At 46.2% G+C, this 19,278-nt stretch overlaps 1 protein-coding gene across 3 annotated transcripts in view; it reads right to left on the bottom strand.

Moving 5' to 3' along the window:
- BBS9 (Bardet-Biedl syndrome 9) overlaps positions 1 to 19,278 on the bottom strand; it is a 1,968,820-nt gene that overhangs the window by 24,397 nt on the left and 1,925,145 nt on the right. The window contains exon 22 of one of the 3 annotated variants that reach the window (XM_078688233.1): positions 9,419 to 9,497. The exons of the other annotated variants lie outside the window; for them this stretch is intronic. Coding sequence (XP_078544359.1) covers positions 9,493 to 9,497 — 5 coding nt within the window. The 3' untranslated portion in view covers positions 9,419 to 9,492. Of the gene's footprint in view, positions 1 to 9,418; positions 9,498 to 19,278 lie in introns of those variants that run through there. 3 annotated transcript variants of the gene reach the window in all.

The raw sequence follows: 19,278 nt of genomic DNA on the forward strand, positions 1-19,278 counted from the left end.
TCAATTTCCATGGCCTCGATATACCGATGTCTATGGAAAGGGTCTTCCGGGTCTGCGGGCAAGCCGTACAGCTACCGCATGGGTAGTGCCCCTGTACCGGAGTAGTATTCCAGATGGTGTCCAAAGTGGTAGTAGTCTCTCTCCTCCGTGCCCTTGGTCTCGTGTGAACCAGACTGTCTCTGATACTGGGTCCACGTTTAAAGGCAAACAAAGGCCTGGATATTGCACCAGAAGCAGTGTTGAGCATTTTCCAGTGCTTCAGTACTATTTTCTTCACTGTGTTTGATCGAGTACTGAAGGTGTGTACCATTGTAATCCTATCAGTTGGTGTTCTTTTTTGCTGATGTTCAATTAGTGCCTCTCGGTTATTATTGAAGGCTCTTTTGTGCGCCTTACGTATCAGATGATTAGGATAATGCCGTTCCTTCAGGTTCCGTGATAACTCTTTTGCGTGTTGTTCGTACAAGCGATTGGAGGAACAGTTTCGCCGAATCCTCAAAAATTGACCCACCGGCAGGTTGTCACGTAATGATTGTGGATGGAAACTCCGGTAAGACAGCAAGGAGTTTCGAGCCATGGGTTTCTTATATAATCGACTCTGCAGGCCGTTCTCTTCCGGAAAAATGAGAAGATCTAAAAATGGAAGTTGCTCCTTGCTGTACTCAACTGTAAATCGGAGATATTGATTTCTTGAATTCAACCACGTATGGAAGTCATTAACCTCTGAAACAGTGCCTCTCCATATGACAATGATGTCGTCTATATATCTGCGCCACAGCAACACCTGTTGAAAATAAGGGTTGCTGTGGTTAAGGATGTGTTGTTGCTCAAATTGATGCATATATAGATTTGCCAAACTAGGGGCAAAGACACTCCCCATTGAGGTCCCGGAGACTTGGAGATAGAGGTCATCTTGATATTGGAAATAATTCTCCATCATAGCCAGTCTGGCGCACTCCATGATGAAAGGTATTGGAGTAATAGTATCCGGAGGGTTAGATTCAAGTAATTGCCTGATGCAGTCCAGAGTTTCTTGCTGAGGGATACATGTATAGAGGGATTCCACGTCGAAACTCACCAATAGGTCGGTCTCAACGTTGAACTCGGTCTCTGCAAGTAATCGTAGTACGTCACCAGTGTCCTGCAGATACGTGGGTGTCTCTCTCACTAGTGGTTTAAGAAAAACATCCACGAAAGTGGATAGTGGCTCAAGTAGAGACCCGATCCCCGATATGATTGGACGACCCGGAGGGGGTCTCTTCTCCTTATGTATTTTCGGGAGGCAGTAAAAGTAAGGGACCACCGGATGTGTCGTGGTCAGATACCTAGCCTCCTGTTAACAGATTCCACATTCTCTGAACGCTACAGTCCATGGGGCTTGCGAAAAAACCAGAGAAGCAGCAGCACTCAATTTTGCGACATTTCAAAAGACAAATGTATCGCTTTGTACACAAGCATTTTGAATTGTGGTACTACTGTGGAATGTTAATGCCCCGGTTACTTACCTGTAATCTTCATTACTCCGAGTCCTGGTCTTCCTGGATGTAGTCCTTATGCATGAGATACTTCTTTCTGGCAGAACCAATTCTTTGCTGAAACCCAAAAAGCACTCCCAAGAGGGCCTCTGTTACCCGTAAGCCACCACAAAAGGGAGGAACAAACAAAGCCCTTCCTGTAACATACCACACCAAACGACACAAGCAAACAGGAAATAGTGAACCTCCCGGGTTGGAGGGCAGGACTCAGGACTGCATCTAGGACGACCAGGATTTGGAGTAATGCAGTCCTTACGCATGAGACAATACTCAAGCAAACCGGTGACTATTTCCAAACACAAACGCTGGAAGGAAGCACACCAGTGAAGCACCAAGAATGCTGAAGCGAAATAAAGTTTTAATACAACATACAAAATTTAAAAGCCGTTCAAGATATGAAAGGAGCAGAAGCACCCTCTGCCACAGACAAGACATGATCCCCACAGGAGGAGGAAAAAAGCCAACCCAACTACATATAATAGTGGGACAGAAAAGTGTGCAGGAACTTCAAGTAGCCGCAGCACGCACATCCCGCAAAGAGGCGGGCCCCAAAAGACCGCCCAGGAGGTAGCCACCTGCGTGTCGAACAACCTTGCACCGGCAGGACAGAAGAAGACCCAGACACTTGTTAAGCCCTCACATTGACAAACTTCATCTAGCTGGAAATAGAGGCAGACCAAATTTAACAAAAATGGAACCAGCCTTCCGTAAAGAAGAAGAACGCTCCAAATAAATGGACAAATCCCAACAAGGATCAAGGGAAAGTAAACAAACCTCCTCCACTGAAGAAGGGTTGGGAAAGAAAACCGGAAGGGCAATGTCTTCGAACAATGAAACCGAGAAGGAACCTTAGGAAGGAAAGCAGGGCCAGACCCAAGCAAATTCTTATCCGGAAAGAAACAGAGAAATGGAGAAACCAACATCAATGCGCCAACTTCTCCCACCCATCTCCCTCAACACGCAGCAACCAATAACACCTCCTTCTCTGTCATAAAATTAAAGGAAACCTCATCCAGAGGCTCAAAAGGAGTACCGGTCAGTGCCCAAAGCATCAGAGGCAAATCCCAGGGAGGAACCGGAGAATTGGAAATCAGCCTTTGCAAAAAGAAACCCCAAAGGAGTCAAGATACCAAAGGGAGTACATAAGAGAGATCACATTAACAGCAGAACATACACAGCCAAACCTAAAGCAAAGTCATCCTGCAAGAAATCTAAAATCCGCAAAGGAGGACAAGAGGAGGAAACCAACCTCTTAGAATGACACCACATAGCAAAGTGACCCCAATGGCAATTGTATGACTTGCGAGTCTGACTTCTGGCAGGACAAATGGATGTAGGTGGTCGCAGCCTCAAAACAAACCAGATCTAACGGATTCAACTGCTCAGCAGCCAGACCCCCAGATTGAGACACTGTCGATAGGAAGGCTTCAGAATGGTATGACTCAGAGTAGAAGGAAAAAGAGGAAACACCTGGTGAGAACCCACTGATAGCCGAAGAAGTAGAGGGAACCACAGCTGCCTTGACCAACCCGGAGCCAGTAGAACCCGAGCACAGTCAGAGATCACCTTCTGCAACACCCTGGGAATCAAGTGGATCAGCAGAAAACAATACAGGAGACCCCCTGGCCAGGGAATCAAAACGGCCTCCATGGCCTAGGCTTTCCGAGACGGACTAAAGGAGCAGAAGAGGGGAAAAGGGCATTGTCCCCAGCAGCAAACAGGTGCAGCCAGAGGTATCCGAACTTCAGACAAACCTCCCGAAAGACCCTGGAGAGAGACACAGAGACAACAACGGGAACCACCGACTGAGCTGGTCCGTAGGCCAATTCTCCCTTCCCAGAAGTTAGACTGCAGTCAGATAAAGAAGATTCTGCTCTGCCCATAACCCCACCTTCCTGGCCAAGACAAAGAGGAAAAAAACATCCCCCATAGATGACAAACAAAAGACCTTGTGAACTGATTGTTCGTCTGGACACACATGCCCGACCCCTGACAGAAGGAAGGAAATAAAACAGAACAGCATGAACTGCAGCCAGCTCCTTCCAGTTAGAAGAATGATGAGATTCCACTCTGTTCCACAACCCCTGGGTGGCAAGACTCCCCAAGACCACTCCCCACCCCGACCACTGGCATTGGTGGAGATGATCACTGGAGGGAGAACACAAAACTGATGACCCTTGTTTAGGTTGTCCGGGTTCAACCACCACTACAGGTCCTGCACCACCTGTCGAGAAACAGGAACCTGGGCTTCAAAACCCTGAAACACCGGATTTCAGTGCTGCAAAACATGATGCACCAAGGGATAGAGATGCAGAGTGGATGCCATCTCTCCCTGACTCCTCAGCCGCAGTCTCACTGGAGCAGACGGGAGAGACAGGAGGGAAGACAGGTGTAACATCAGCTTGTCCTTCTGTGCAGGAGCCAGAAAAACTGTCCCCAAGTCCATCTGGAAAAGGACCCCTATACACTGCAGAGACAGGGAGGAATGAAGGTGGGACTTCGAGGCATTGAGAGGAAATCCATGTTTGCGCAACAGGAAACACAATTCCTCGACATCTTGGCAAACCTTAGAAAGAAAAGAAGAGGCAATTAACCAATCGTTGAGGTAAGGAAACACCAGAATACCCCAAGAGTGCAAAATGCCCACCAGGGGAGCCAGCAGTGCGGTGAAAACTCTGGGAGCTGACGCCAATCCGAAGTGAAGAGAGCGAAACAGGTAATGGCAGACCTCCACCGCAAACCTTAGGTATTGTTGATGCAGAGTACAGATTGGGACGGGCAAATAAGCACCCTGCAGCTCTAAAGATGTGAGGAACAGGCCAGGACTCAACAGTGGAAAGATGCTCTGTAAGGCGACCATCATGAAAGTTTGTGCAACCAGGAACCGATTCAAAGCCTTTAAATTCAATACAGGTCGGTAGTTTCCCAAAATCTTCTGGACCAGAAAAAGAATGGAGTAAAAGCTGAGCCAATGCTCACTGGGGAATCTTGTCCAGGAGTTGCTGAATCCTGTCCAACAGGGCAAGGCGACGTACTGAATCCCATGGAAGAGTGTCGCGGAAGAAGGATGCTGGATTTTCCGCAAACTTCAAGCGCTACCCCTCGGACACGACCTGCAAGGCCCAGGCATCTGAAACGTCCTTCCGCCACTGGTCCTGAAAATCCAGAAGGCGCTCTCCCACTGGAGAAGCATGCCAGCAGTCATGCTTTGGGAGGCTGGGGGTTGGCAGCAAAAGTGGAAGACTGGAACTGAAATTTGTTTGCATACGGGGTGCCCCGGCTGCCACCCTACCACGAAAGGGCTGGGCTGAATGCCTCACTGAGCCAGAAGGAAAAGCCCTCGGAGATGCAAAACCTCTGCTGCTGGAAAAGGGTCTTGCTGGTGTCATCAATTTGTCGCTTTCCACTGATTGCTTGACCATCTCCTCAAGCTGTTGACCAAACAGCTTAGAACCCTCAAAGGGTAGTCACATTAAAACAGCCTTTTGAGCTGCATCAGCTGACGCAAAAGCGGCAGGGAGACTCAAGTTTTCTCAAACATGCTCTAAGAGAACTGCCAGCTTGGGACCCTGAACATCCCGCCCGACTACACTCTTCTTCAGGATCACCCTCAGGCTAAACCAGCTCTTGCCTGAGAAATTGTAGGCCTTAAAAGCCACCTCAACTGCAGCTTCAATCAAGTGTTGCAGGGACAGCAAAGTGGGCTGCACCGAAGGACCAGCAACCTATTCACCAGGATCCTTAGTATGTGAACACCAACCAGACTAACCACCCAGGTTGCCGTAACACTGAGAAGGCACAAGCAACTACCGCCTATATACAGGTGACCAATGACCTACGGTCACATGGTAAACACCCAGAGAGGATGTCCGGGGGGGAGGAGCCACCTCCTTATAATTTCTGTGCGTCATGCTGAGGAAAAAAGCTTGGCAAAACACAACACCACCCATCTGCCAAAAGGACCACTCTGCGAGTCCTGGCAAGAAGTAAGACAAAAGCGGGGCGCCAAAACAGGAGATCCTCCAGCCCCGCCCACTTTCTGCAGAGCGATACGGGCAAAGAACGAGAAAGCCTGCGTACCCCGGCCCCACCTGCTAAAGCCGAGCACCCAGGGCCAGGGACATGGGGCCTAGTGTGCGCAGGAGTGCGTAGTCCCCAACAGCCTCCATGGAGAGGCAAAACACGTCATGCCAAAGCGAGAGCGTGAAACCAATGAAACAAAGCCCTGCTCGCTAAAGCAGAGCAAATGCCATATTAAAAAACATTAACAGCAGAACATACACTAACCAAAGCTGCAGTTGAGCGTCAGACTAGGGTCCATCCCAGAAAGAAGAAAACAGGAAGTGCTTCGTTTGTTACTCCCTTTTGCGGTGGCTGATGGGAAACGGGGGCCATCACGAGGGAACTTTTTAGGATTCAGCTAGGGAATTGGTTCTACCAGAAAGGAGAAGTATCTCATGCGTAAGGACTGCATCCAGGAATACGGATGAGGAGGTAATGGGCTTCAGTGCACCTGCCACAAACCCTCCAGAGTCAAACACATGCTTGAAGGCCTGCCTGGCCAATTGCTAAGAAATGGTCACCAAAGCCTGGTAAGCAAAACAATCTCTTTCTCGAGTGCTGAAATACTGGATACAGACCACTGGGTTTCAACTAGCTGCTATGTAGACTGTTAGGATTAAGAGTTGGTTCCCGTGCTACTATCTCAGAATATCCAAAGAAGATGGTATCAAGACTTGAAGGCCTGTTTCAAGAGACACAGCAGTTGCAATCCTGAAATGTAGTTAATGATGCTAGGCACAAGTTGGCCTCTTCCAGCTACATCTTGAAATATGTAGACCATGGGTGAAGTTATGGGAATTCTCAAGACCTCTTGCAGCAGCGGATAGGGATCAGGCAGACATATTATCACATATGTGCCAGGCAGTAACTCTTCCCCTTGCCCCCGACGGCAAATTGCAGCAGATGATGGTGATCTTAGATAAATGAATAGCATCTCGGGACAGGCGTATGTCTTGGAGCAGCGCAGTTCAACAATGACTCCCACATAGGCGAGGGGGAAGCTCGGGGCCTAGAGGAGGATCTGTCACTGGCAGAGGTCCAAGCAGCAGTTGTGAAGCTCCGCCCCGGGAAGACCCCTAGTACTAATGGGCTATCCCCAGAATTCTTTCGGTGCTACACCAATATCCCGAACCCCACCTTCGACAGCTTTTTGCAGATGCCCACGAGGAGGGTGTTCTTCTACTGGACCTGCGTATGGCCACTATCATGGTCATATAGAAGCCAGGAAAGCCCCGTGACCAATGTGGGTCTTACACCCATTTCATTGCTGAAATCGGAAATCAAAATCCTGGCCACCATTTTGGTGACGCGTCTGCGGGGGGTGATCACAGATCTGATACATGAGGACCAGTCTGGATTCATGCCAGGCAGAACTACCCAGCTACATTTCAGGCGCACGCATAATTGGCTCATGAAAGTGAGACACAGAGAAAGCCCACAGGTATTCCTATCATTGGACGCTGAAAAGGCGTCTGACGCCGTGGATTGGGCATTCCTAGATACTACTCTGGCTAGGTTCGGATTTGGTCCGAAACTCCGCAGCTGGGTGACTCTTCTATATAACCAACCAATGGCCATGGTGCGCATCAACGGCCACCACTAGGCATGCTTCCCTATTGAGAGGGGGGACGTGTCAGGGCTGCCCTCTACGCCTCTTCTCTTCACGCTCACCCTCGTGTTTTTGGCCTGTACTATTAGAGAGCACCCTTCCATATTAGGCTTCGGTACCACACTCACAGATTCGGGAGAGAGAACATTTTTCACTATGCCGATGATATTTTGATATACATCACCAAACCTGAAAGGTCCATACCGGCCCTCTTCGACGCAATCACTGACTACGGTAGTCAATCGGGCTACAAAGTCAACTGGAATAAGTCCACGCTTTACTGCCCGACCAATGCACAAGTGGACTGCCCCCTACCCAGTGAGCTGCGAGTGGTGCAGAGGGGCTTCAAATACCTTGGTATCTTCGTTACTCCACATTCAGAGATCTGTAGAAAAGAAAACCTTGGTACAGTCTTGAATAACTTCAAGTTAGACATGGAGAGGTGGAGGGATCTCCCCCTCACCCTGCTCGGTCAGGCAGCAATATTAAAAATGATCACCTTGCCCCAACCTCTGTATGCCCTGCAAAACTCGTATCACCCCCTACCCAAAGCTATCTTTGCGGAAATAGCAAGCAAAATACGAATACTACTGTGCCAAGGGGGACACCCATGAATATTGCTTAGGACGATGCAACGCAGTCCATATAATGGGGGAATAGCGTTTCCTGATTTAGAGACTTACTATTGGGCCTCCCATCTGATACCCGTAAACGAGTGGATACATAAGCATAGAGAACATCCCACATATCGCCCTGAAAGGGAGGAAATGTTGCCAAACACACACCTACATTATCTCTATGGGGGGAAGGGTGGTTCCCGCTTATTTCCAGCGACCCAGGTAACCCTGTCAGCATGGGAGAGGGCGACTAAGACCATGGGTTGGACGGGAAAAATCACGAAAAGTACACCGCTCTGGAGGGAGCCCGGTTTTGGAAGCTACGCAGGCTTAGGGGGGTTGGGGCCTGGGATGTCCTGGGGATCTCCACACTGGATGACATTCTCGAAAAAAGGGAAACTCAAAACATGGGCAAAACTCAATAAGGATTATGATAGGCACACTTCCTTAAATATGCGCAACTGCGCCATGCCTGGCAGGCAGAGAATCTCCCCTGTGAACAGTTCCCGGAATATGCACCCCTGGCAGGCAGACTCTTGCAAAAAGAGTTAACATACAAAGCGATCTCCTTCACATACAAGACCATTAATAATAACATCCCTGACGGACTGGTGGGACTCTGGACACAGTGGGAGAGGGAGGTAGGGCCCATGGGTGAAATAGACTGGGTGGCGGCATAAATGCACCCCAGAGAAGTCGCCATAAAAGCGAGACTTCGCTTCATTCAACTCAAGATATTGCACCAAATCTATTATGACAGGGACAGGTTGCATAGGATGGGTAGAGCGGAATCCCCATTCTGCTTGGCTTGCATAATGGCCAAAGGTGACGTCTACCACACAGTATGGTCATGTACCAAGATACAGTTATATTGGACGTAGGTATTGGATTTGTTGGGAGTGGTCCTGGAGGTGGCAATGTCGATGGACCCCAAGTTTGCAATACCTGGGATACCAAGTGAGGTAGACCTCACCACAACACAGCTAATTCTCGCCTCCTTGGGTTGGGACTGGTGGTCGCTAAAAGGGATATAACCAGGAAGCGCGGGGAGTTTGCTGACAAGCCGACTATACAGGAATGGATGAGGGGAATGGATATATATATGACGGCTGAGCAAACCACATACCGTAGTAGAGGGTCCCCCAAAAATATTTATGAAATCTGGGGCCCGTGGAGAAGATACTTCGGACTTTATATAGGCGACGACATACAACAACCCAATACACAGATCACACAAGAGACTCTGGCATAACGCCTGAGTACACACCGTCCCGGCGACCTCCACTAACACCTATTCATTGCCACGCTCGGGCTCAAAATGAAGATCCAGGATCAGAACCATAAGACACTGGTGGCGATTCTTAATTAACATAAATGAAGGAGAGGAGGGGATATGGCCTTGATGTTGAAGATACTGTTTGTACTGGTTTGTGATGGATTCCTGTATCTGTATTATGTGATAACTGTACTGCGCTCATTGTTCAGTTGAGAAGAAAAAAAACAATGACTCCCACATGACTTCACAATCTACTGACCTCTGTACTTGGCAGGCAGGAAGTGAGGATCTCCCCTGGAAGGTTCAATGCAGTTTCTTTGTTCCTAAGTAGGTTGGGTTTCCGCCTTACTGCTCGTCACTGTAGCCCTCAAATCAGGAGCTTTGCCATGATTTCTAGCCTGGAAGGGAGGTAGCAGTCAGCAAGAATCTATCACTGGACCACAGCCTTTCTCAGTTATACTATACTGTGCCACCCACACTTCTGTGATGAAAGATCATGGGAAAAAAGCACTGGTCAAGAGAGCCAGTACTTATGGTCAGTTTTAACCAATTGGATTATCTGTAATGTTTCAATCTTGGGGGCTTCTCCAGTCCCGAGAAGCATTACTGAGTGATGAGGTATGTAGGGGTCATATTCAACTGAATGTTCTCCTGGGCTGCTTACATTGCATTTATGGTAAGTATTGGATAGTATAGGGGTAAAAATTACTATTCTAACTCCAGGGGTGCAACAGTAGGGTAAGTGTTGGATAGTGTAGGGGTAAAATGTATTATCCTAACTCCAGGGGGGTGCAACAGTAGGGTAAGTGTTAGATAGTGTAAGGGTACTATGCATTGTAATGGTATGCGTTGTAATGACTGCGTTGTAATGGCATGCGTTGTAAGGGTATGCGTTGTAGTGTCATGCGATGTAATGGTTGCGTTGTAATGGCATGCGATGTAAGGGATGTTGCGATGTAATGACTGCGTTGTAATGGTAGTGCGATGTAAAAGTTGCGTTGTAAAGGTTGTTTCCTGTGAAAACAATAGTGCAGTGGTGCAATACTGCTATCACTTCTTTCATTTCATTTGTGGTATAATATATACTCAATGTTGGAGGCTAGGGGAGACTGGCTGACCACGACAAAAGTGTAGTTTGTCCAGGAGAGCTGTCTTCAGGTAGTAACCATGACGACAAGACGTTTCTTTGAAATAATGGTTATTGTGTGGCTAGGTTTATGCACTGGCCAGTGATTTACTTGCTAAAAAATCAGTAATGGATAGGTAACTGAGATTCAACACGGTCAGAAGATACAGTGATGTCAACCATCTATCACGGCCTACTTGGAGGATAAAGTTGTTGGAATCGGATGATACTGTGTTCCTAAAGGTACAAACTCAGAGCAGATGTTTGCATAAGTCTTCAAAAGATAGTTTAGGTGGAAAGTGGTTGTATTTCTAAGATATAACAAATTTCTCTTGCGCTTGATTATGACTTACTTTCTAGTTTCCACTTCAACTTTCATCTACAACGGAGCAGCCAGGGTGATCAGATCCAACAAACACCTGTCAATACTCAGCAAAAGCCATAAGCATCTGGCAAAAGTACATTAGACAGATTGATCAAGCTTAGTCTTTGCCCTACCACAGCGCAAACATTTACTCCAGTGAAGCATCCTTAAACCGTAAGTCTTCTGCTTTGTACTACTAAATGAGGATGCAATTTGAGTTGATATTAGTAGTAAGGAGCCGGTAAGTCTCTAATTGCTTCGCTCCTGGAGGCAGAAAGAGAAACATTTCTGATGTTTGCCAATTCTCAGAAGATGTTGCTGTTTTACGACTTCAAAATTGCTGTGTCAGAATGTGATGGCAACCACAAAATAAAATAGCTCAACGTGTGTCCTCCAAAAAAAGTGATACCGGTAGATGCAAGATGAGTAAGAGCTAAGTCGCCCTCCATTGAGGAGGAGAGGGCTGGTCCCAAGGGGAGTGGCATGCGGAGAGGGTGTTGCAATGCTCTCAAGCTTGGCTGGAAGACAATAGTCCAGCTAACCGCGACAACACAACAAAGTTCAAATGTGGGACTCAAGCTGGGTAGAAATCAACTTGGACTCGGGTCATATGTGGTTCTGCCGTGGGTGAACGTGCAGGCCTCAGCCTTTTCATAACTACGAATGCCTTGAATTAACGTAAATCTTTAAATCAGCCTAATGGGCCAGTGGGGCTTTTTAACACAAATAGAATAAAAGTAAATATGTGGCTGGAACATTTGATCTCGAACTGCATAGATGCCCGGCTCTTGTAACAGGATAAATTAAAAGCTGGAATGGAATGCGGAGCGATAAGGGCACATAAAATATACTTCTGTGCAAACCTGATATGGTTCCATATTCTTTACAAGGAAAATTAGGCCGCACCACCCCAATTACATTTTGAAATGGCATTCCTTACATGGCTGAGCCTGTTTTCAATTCCGTGAGGAATTTTTCAAACTTCTTATGAATTAAATTAAAGATGGAGGCAGAGTGACTTCACTTAGGCCTGCCTTTCTTCTCATAGCAACAGAACCGCCAGACTGCCTGTTCCAGCTGAGACCCATGGCTGGTCTCCTATAGCCTGCTCTTGCTGTCTGTGGTCACTTTACATTGAGTAATAGTTATCTGTATGTCGAAGAGGGGGTGTTTGCCTTTATGAAGCTATGATCGTTGTAAAGAATTGCATATTCATTAACAATCATTGCTTAATAAATGATATGATTACTTAGGGGCAGATGATCATTGTATTTTGAGAGTCCTTAATAGCAAATTTTACTGATTCGCTATTAAGCTCTTGCAAATAGCAATGTATGTAGGTTTCGCAAAAATAATTGCGATTCCTACATATTCCTTAAATGCGAATTGCAAATGGCAATTCGCAATTAAGGAATACCTTCCCATTCATTGGAGACATTCACAATTTGCGAGTACCCAAAAGGTACTCGCGAATGCAATTTCAAGGGTGCCAAAAGGACACCCTGTTGCACCCCTGAAATATGCATGTGTGCACATGTAGCGCACATACATGCCCAAAGGGCATGTATGTGCACCACACGGCACTTTGAACAATGCAAAAATGTATTTTTTGAGGAAATCGCAAATTACCACCAACTTGAAGTTGGTGGTAATTTGAGATTCCTTAAGGCCAAATCGCAAATTTTGGGTCCTTTAAGAATTACATTTAAGGAATCGCAATTTGCGATTCCTTAAATGTATTCGCAAAATAGGGAATCGCAAATTTTGCAGTTCCTTATTTTGCGATGGTTTTTTGGGATGATACATCCCGAAAGGCTTTTCCCCATTTGCCAAAGGGCCGATTCAGAGAATCGGCCCGTTTGCAAACAGGATAAAGGCTTGATACATCTGGCCCTAGCTGTGTACGTAATTGCATATTTTCCATGAACATTTTGCAAAATTACACTTTTAGTGCAAAATATGGTTTTCCGGTAGCTAAAATTATCTTTTTTTTACTCAGATGCATTCGTCACGCATAAACATGAGATACTGGCAGGATAAGTGTTCAAGCAGAAAATTTCTCTCGGCAGGATATTTTTTATGTGGACTAGCTTCAATCAGGAGAAAAAAATAGACAAAACTGAGTCGAGCAAAATAAGAAATAATGGGGATTTCACGAATCTCATCTGCACAAGTATAAGCGCACCCAGGCCTAATTTACCAGACTATTATAATACTCAGGTAATTTGAATGCAGACGGTGATATGTGTACTGAAAATGCCTCTTCAACGTGGAAGCAATACTGCATACTAAGGATAATGTAACGTGTATATAAAACTAGAGCATGGGGCGCAATTAGCCTAAATACACGAGCTCTAAAGAAAGGAAACACCAAAGTGATCTTCAATTTAATAATGTATGTGATTGTTCACATGAGTGCAATTAGCAGTTAGTTAATAGTTGGAAGCGAGTCTGAGTTATTTAACTTAAACAGGTCCACGAGCCAGTAAGCTTTCTACACACCTAAACATTCCTTAGGCGTACACAACTTGGATTTGTGTTCACAAAAGGCAAATGCTGAATCACATTATCAAAATGTGTGGATATTTATTACTACAGGTAGAATTCAGCGACGTCCCTCCCATATTTGAGGCATTCCTATCACCCTCTCCATCACCCCATGACTGTCAAGGAATATCTGACTATTTTCTTTGGGGTTACATTGGTTTGATGTAGAAAGTTAAACTCTAAGAGCCTAAATCTCACATTGCGTGACACTTATGTAATGCATTCTTTTGAACTATTCCTCTAGTTAACCTTTTAACCGTCATTAAAAGATTGAGCAAAGCAAGAGGACTTCATTTCCCATCATCCAACTGCATTTCTGGTTTCTCGTCAAACATACTTACTTACTTATGCCTCTACCCCTCCTGGGATATAGGCCATGAACCGGGATTGTTGAGCAACCTCTGACCTGGGCTTTTCTTCCTGGGCTTTTCTTCCAATCTGACTCCAGGTGTGACCCTTTTCTTTGCAGTCAGCCTAAAGGCCTCTGTGCCAGGTGTTTCTTGTCCTTCCTCTTTTCCTTTTCCCTTGAGAGTTCCAGGTCAGGGTTTGCCCGGTGGTGTTTGATACGGGCGTGTCGAGAGTGTGACCTATTAAGCATCAGCATCTTTTCATGATTTCTTCATGTCAGGGAGTTGGAAAGTCTGCTGCCATCGGTCGTTGTTGATGGTGTTTGGCCAGCGGATTTGGAGAAGTTTCCTCAGACAACTGTTGATGAAGGTCTAGACTTTGTTGATGGTGGCAACTGTTGTCCTCCAAGTTTCTGCCCATACAGAATGACTGATTTTACATTGGTGTTAAAAGCCTGATCTTGGTTTGTACGGTTAGGTCCTTTGAGCTCCAGATCTTCTTTAGCTGCATGAAGGCAGCCCTTGCTTTACTCAGTCTTGCCTTGATGCGAACGTCTGTGTCTCCCTACTTGTTTATGGAACTGCTCAAGTAGGTGAAGGCCTCAACCTCTTCAAGTGAATAGTCTGCATAAGTGAATGCCGTTGTGCAGGAAGTGTTAGCCATCAGGATCTTGGTGATTCCCTTGTGAATGTTGAGACCAAGTTGTGCTGATGTGGCTGCCACCTTGTCAGTCTTCTCTTCCATCTGCAGATGGGTAAGGGAGAGTAGGACCAGGTCGTCGAGCTGCGTCCAACATGTCCAATGAATCCCATTTCTTCTCCTGGATGTCTTCATGATCCAGTCTATGACCAGCAAGAAGAGAAAAGGTGAGAGTAAACAAACATGGTGGACTCTGGTCCTCACTTGGAAGGCTTCTGTGAGCTGTTCTCCCTTGTAGGTCATTCCCTCGTAAGAGTTCCTGGTGAATCTTATAAGTTTTTCTGGCTCACCATAGTGGCAGAGGAGTTTCCAAAGGGTCTCTCTGTCCACGCTGTGGAATGCCTTCTCATAGTTGATGAAGTTGACGGGGAACTTAGATTCCGTTGACTGCTCAATGATGATGCACAGTGTTGCAATCTGGTCTGTACAGGATCTATCTTTGAAGAAGCCAGCTTGCTGATCTCGCAACTGAGCATAGACTTCTTCCTTCTTGGCAAGTCCTTGTCAGCTGGCTGTATGTCTGTTGGAGACTGCAGAACAGGATGGTTCTGCAGTTCTTCAAAATTCTCCACCCATCTTCGTTTCTGTCCTTCGTTATCCATTATTGACTTCCCAGCTTTTTCTTTAACAGGTCTATCTGGTTTGCTGGATCAGCCGGAGAGTCTCCTTGTTATGTTGTAGCATTCGTTCAGGTTTCCATGCGTGCTGCGTCCTGTGCTTCTGTGGAAAGACCATTGATGAATCTTTGCTTGTCTGGTCTTAAGCTTCTCTTTGCTTCCTTGTTGGTTTCAGTGTATTCACCTTGAGCTTTTGTTTTTTCAGCTCATGTTCAGTTGGTGTTGACTCCAGCTTTCTTTTCCTTTGTCTCTTGGATTCTGCGGAAAGACTTTGAGGAGATCCATTCTTTATGCTGATGATTCTTGGGACCCAGTACCTCCCGGCAGCTTGATGTCTCTACAACCATCCCCACTGGCTACAAGGTCACTAGGCCAGACTGTCAGCACAAGCCCTGAGTTGGAGTAACCATCATATTCAAAGATACCATCAGGTGCACCACCTACAGGAAACCTCCACCAGCTCCATGGAACAACTCGCCTTCAAGGTACACATCATAGCCAACTTCTCCCGGGATGTAATCCTTGTATGAGACCACCAGGATCTCACCCCAATTTTGCTCGCAATATCATCAACTTTGTCACACTCCTCATCAACGGCAGTACCTTCATCCCTTTCAGAGGCCTTAACTTTCGCCTAGAATATCACATTGACCAAATTGCTAAGGCCTTCTAGAAAACCTTGCCTCATTCAGTACATTACCGAACCCAATTACACTACTGGACACACCTACTGGACCCGATTTTTTCCTCAATCAGCAACATCACAGTTGACAAGCCAGCAACCATGACCTGGACAGACCACACACTTGTGAGTTTCGGAATACCCATACCACACAAGCACAGACCTACTACCACCAGATCATCCCACTGCAGCAGGAAAAGCATCACAGAAGAGGAGTGGGATTCCGCCCTCTCAGCCCGAGCACACCAGCAACTTATCAATAGCTATCAAGAAGCTCAACAGAAACCCCGGCCCTCAAGCGCAACCCAATAGCAAGAGCCCAATTACAGGCTAGCTGGAACATGGAGGGCCACAGGCTGACGAAATGCCACTGCAAGCAACTGGAGTGCAAATGGACAACAGGTCAAGACACCACTGATAAATACATCTGCAAACCATCCCTAAGGTGTTACAACCAGGAGATACAGAACACCAAGTGCACAGCTCTTGCAGATCGCATTGACATCACCACTAACAGCAGCTTGGAAATCTTTGTCATCATCAAAGATTGCGCCACACTTCCTGCCGCCTCATAAACATCTTCCCCTCTCAAGACCTTTGCAAATAGCTCTTAGAATTCTTCTATAACAAGTTCACCTCCATATACAGCAACCTTGACCGACAAGCGGACCTCATCATCATCACAACTCAACTTCTCATCATGGTGAAGAACGAACCCTCACCTCCTGGCCCGCTGTCAGCACCATCGAAATCACTGCTACCATGAAGATCCTTCTTTCTGGGGCCCCATCTGACCCTTACCCCCATCACGTCTTTACCAAAGGACTCTACCAATCAATGAAGTATTAACAACCATCTTCAACGCCTCCATTGAATTAGCCACATTCCCAGACACCTGGAAACATACCACTCTCATGGCCCGCTTAAGAAACCATCTGCTGACCCAGCCACAGTTTTCAACTACAGATCCATCTCTAACCATACCCGGAAAACGTCTTAGAGAAACTAATCAACCAATGCCTCACCTACAACCTCAGGAACCACCAGATCCTTGATGCCACACAGACAACATTGAGGGATAACCACAATACAGAAACAGCACTCATCTCGTGATCCTTGACAGAGGAGACATGGAGCCCCCATTCTCCTGGACCTCTCTGCCGCATTTGACATGGTCTCACACCCCATTCTTTTTAGGTGCCGTCACGATATAGGCACCCAAGGACCCGCTCTTCGCTGGATATGCTCCTTCTGAACCGAGAGAACACAAACTGTCAGCTTGCCACCTTAGCCCTCTGAAGCCTGCAAACTCATCTGTCTCAAGGTTCACAGCTCACTCCACCCTCTTTAACGCATACATGATCTTTCTGGCCAACATCATCTGCCCACATGGCATGAACAACCTCTCCTACACCAACAACATACAACTCATACTCGCCCACTCAGACAAGACCCTCAATCCAGGAAACAATTTCAGCACCTGCATGACCAAAATCACTAACTGAATGAAAGCCAACTGTCTCAAGCTCAACACCAAGGCAGAAGCAATGATCTTTGACAAGTACACCTCACCATGGGACTATAGTTGGTGGCCAGCTGAACTTGGCCCCATACCCAGCACCCATGCCAGGAACCTCTGAATCATCATTGACAGCAAACTGGAAATGCCTGCACAATTCAACGCCTTCATTGCAATCCGCTTCCAGACCCTGAAGATGCTGACGAAGAGCTTCAAATGGCTCCCAAGCAACACTAGAAAAATGGTCACTTGCCCTAGTCACCAGGAAGTTGGACTACGGGTACACCGTCTGCACCAGGATCACCAAACAACTCACTAGAAGACTACAAATCATCCAGAACTTTGTAGCAAGATTCAGACTAAACCTCCCACACAGAACTCACATCACACCACACCTCAAGGAGCTCCACAGGCTTCCAATACACAAACTCGCTAACTTCAAACTCCTCACACACACATTGAAGCAATACACAACCTAGGCCCCACCTACCTGAACAGTTGAATTTCCTCCCATCAACCACTCAGACACCTCCACTCTGCAGGACGCCCACTCACACACATCCCAAGCATAAACAGAACCAGATCAGGAGGATGGGCATTCTCTGACATCACTCTTAACCCATGGAACTGCCTCCCACTCTGCATAAGAGCCTCCTCCTCTCTTTTTGAATTCTGCAAGAAGCTGAAGACCTGGCTTTTCAATTAGCCATCCTACCATAGGCAGGGCTTGGCACATATACCTGCTTAGCCAGGATACCCTTGTACTTGATAGTGTGCTTTACACATAACATAACTAAGGCTTCCGGTTTTCTGTTTTTACTGATTTTTACAGCTAAATACAGACAGAAAACAATATGTTCCTGTCTATTTAGTTTTAAAAGCGGAAGAATGCTGAAAATGGTGCTTTTTGTGAGAGCCTCTCCAAGCTGTCTTTCAGGAATTCTAGGCAACAGCTGAGCAGATCGAGAGCATGGAGAGTTAAAAAACAGGATGAGATTTCCATAACTAGGCATATATTAACATCTATTTTTTAGTATAACGCTAATATGTACTTGTGAGTGTAATATTTTGTTATACGTAGCTGCTTAATATGCTAAATTGTGACAGGCATCCATATATGAGTGCACTTTAAAGAGTAAATGTGGAAATATACCCTTTTAGAGCTCCATTTATTTTCAAAATTCAAAATAAATATGGATAAATACCAATAAGATGGCCCAAAAATAAATATGGATAAATACAGATGGAAATGTTAATAAAATAAATACCATAAAACCGGGAGCCCTAAACATAACATAATATAACATAGCATGACATAACATTGTGTTCCATTATGACAGTCAATGCCCCTTTACTATCCTGTTTTGCTATCCAACATTTGGCCCCTGACTTCTCTCATCACTGTCCCTCCAATAGCCTCCACACCCTCACAGCTCACAGTAAAAATTAACACAAACATGCCCTTCCATATCTAGGGCAGGACAGAATTATTCCGCTCACATTTCACAATGATAACAGAGTGTAAAAACATGGAATTCCAAAGGGGGATTACCACTCTCTGCACCCAGTGAAGATGCAGTGAGTATTGCCATCATGGGTGGTACCAGTGTCAGGACTGAGTTTCCTTACAAGCCCTCCTCCATCAGTAGTGTCACACTTTAGCCCCCTAATTGATATGACTTATATGGGCCCTTAAGCCATTCAAGATCAACAATTAATTTGCCTTGCACAAAGTCTGAACTATGTAGCTGCATATATTTCCCTTCTACACCAAGCACCCTGCTCTCATCATAGTAAGGTATCTGGTTGAACAGCAAAACTGCTGGGCCCATTCTAATATTTACATCCATAATGTCTGTGTCTTCTTCAAAAGACAGATTGTGGTCCGTCATGTCAGAAGCTTCTATGGAGTGACCAAACTCCTTAACTGCTACTGCCACTGCCATTGCAGCCCTTGTCTGTTACATTCTGAGTGGCTGTTGACTGGCTGTTGCCTTGAGGAGACCTCAACCTTGCCTCCTCCTCCTCCTCTGCGGTGTAAAGCCAGTCAAGGTACAGCTAGGTCCCTTAGGAGGTTATCTGTGTTTATAACTGATGTATCCCAGAACCATGCCTCTGCTGCGTCCATAAAGAAATGCAATTGGCTACCTTGGAGAAGCAAAAGCTGGGCCAGAAATAACAGTATGTATTTAAGCCTCATACCACTCGTCTTCACAAAAACAAATGTGTGCCTATGCTATTGTGCCACTGCTGTATAGTCCAGAAAAATTATAACTC

Source organism: Lissotriton helveticus, chromosome 4_1 (genome assembly GCF_964261635.1).
Source record: "Lissotriton helveticus chromosome 4_1, aLisHel1.1, whole genome shotgun sequence".
Classification (NCBI taxonomy): domain Eukaryota; kingdom Metazoa; phylum Chordata; class Amphibia; order Caudata; family Salamandridae; genus Lissotriton; species Lissotriton helveticus.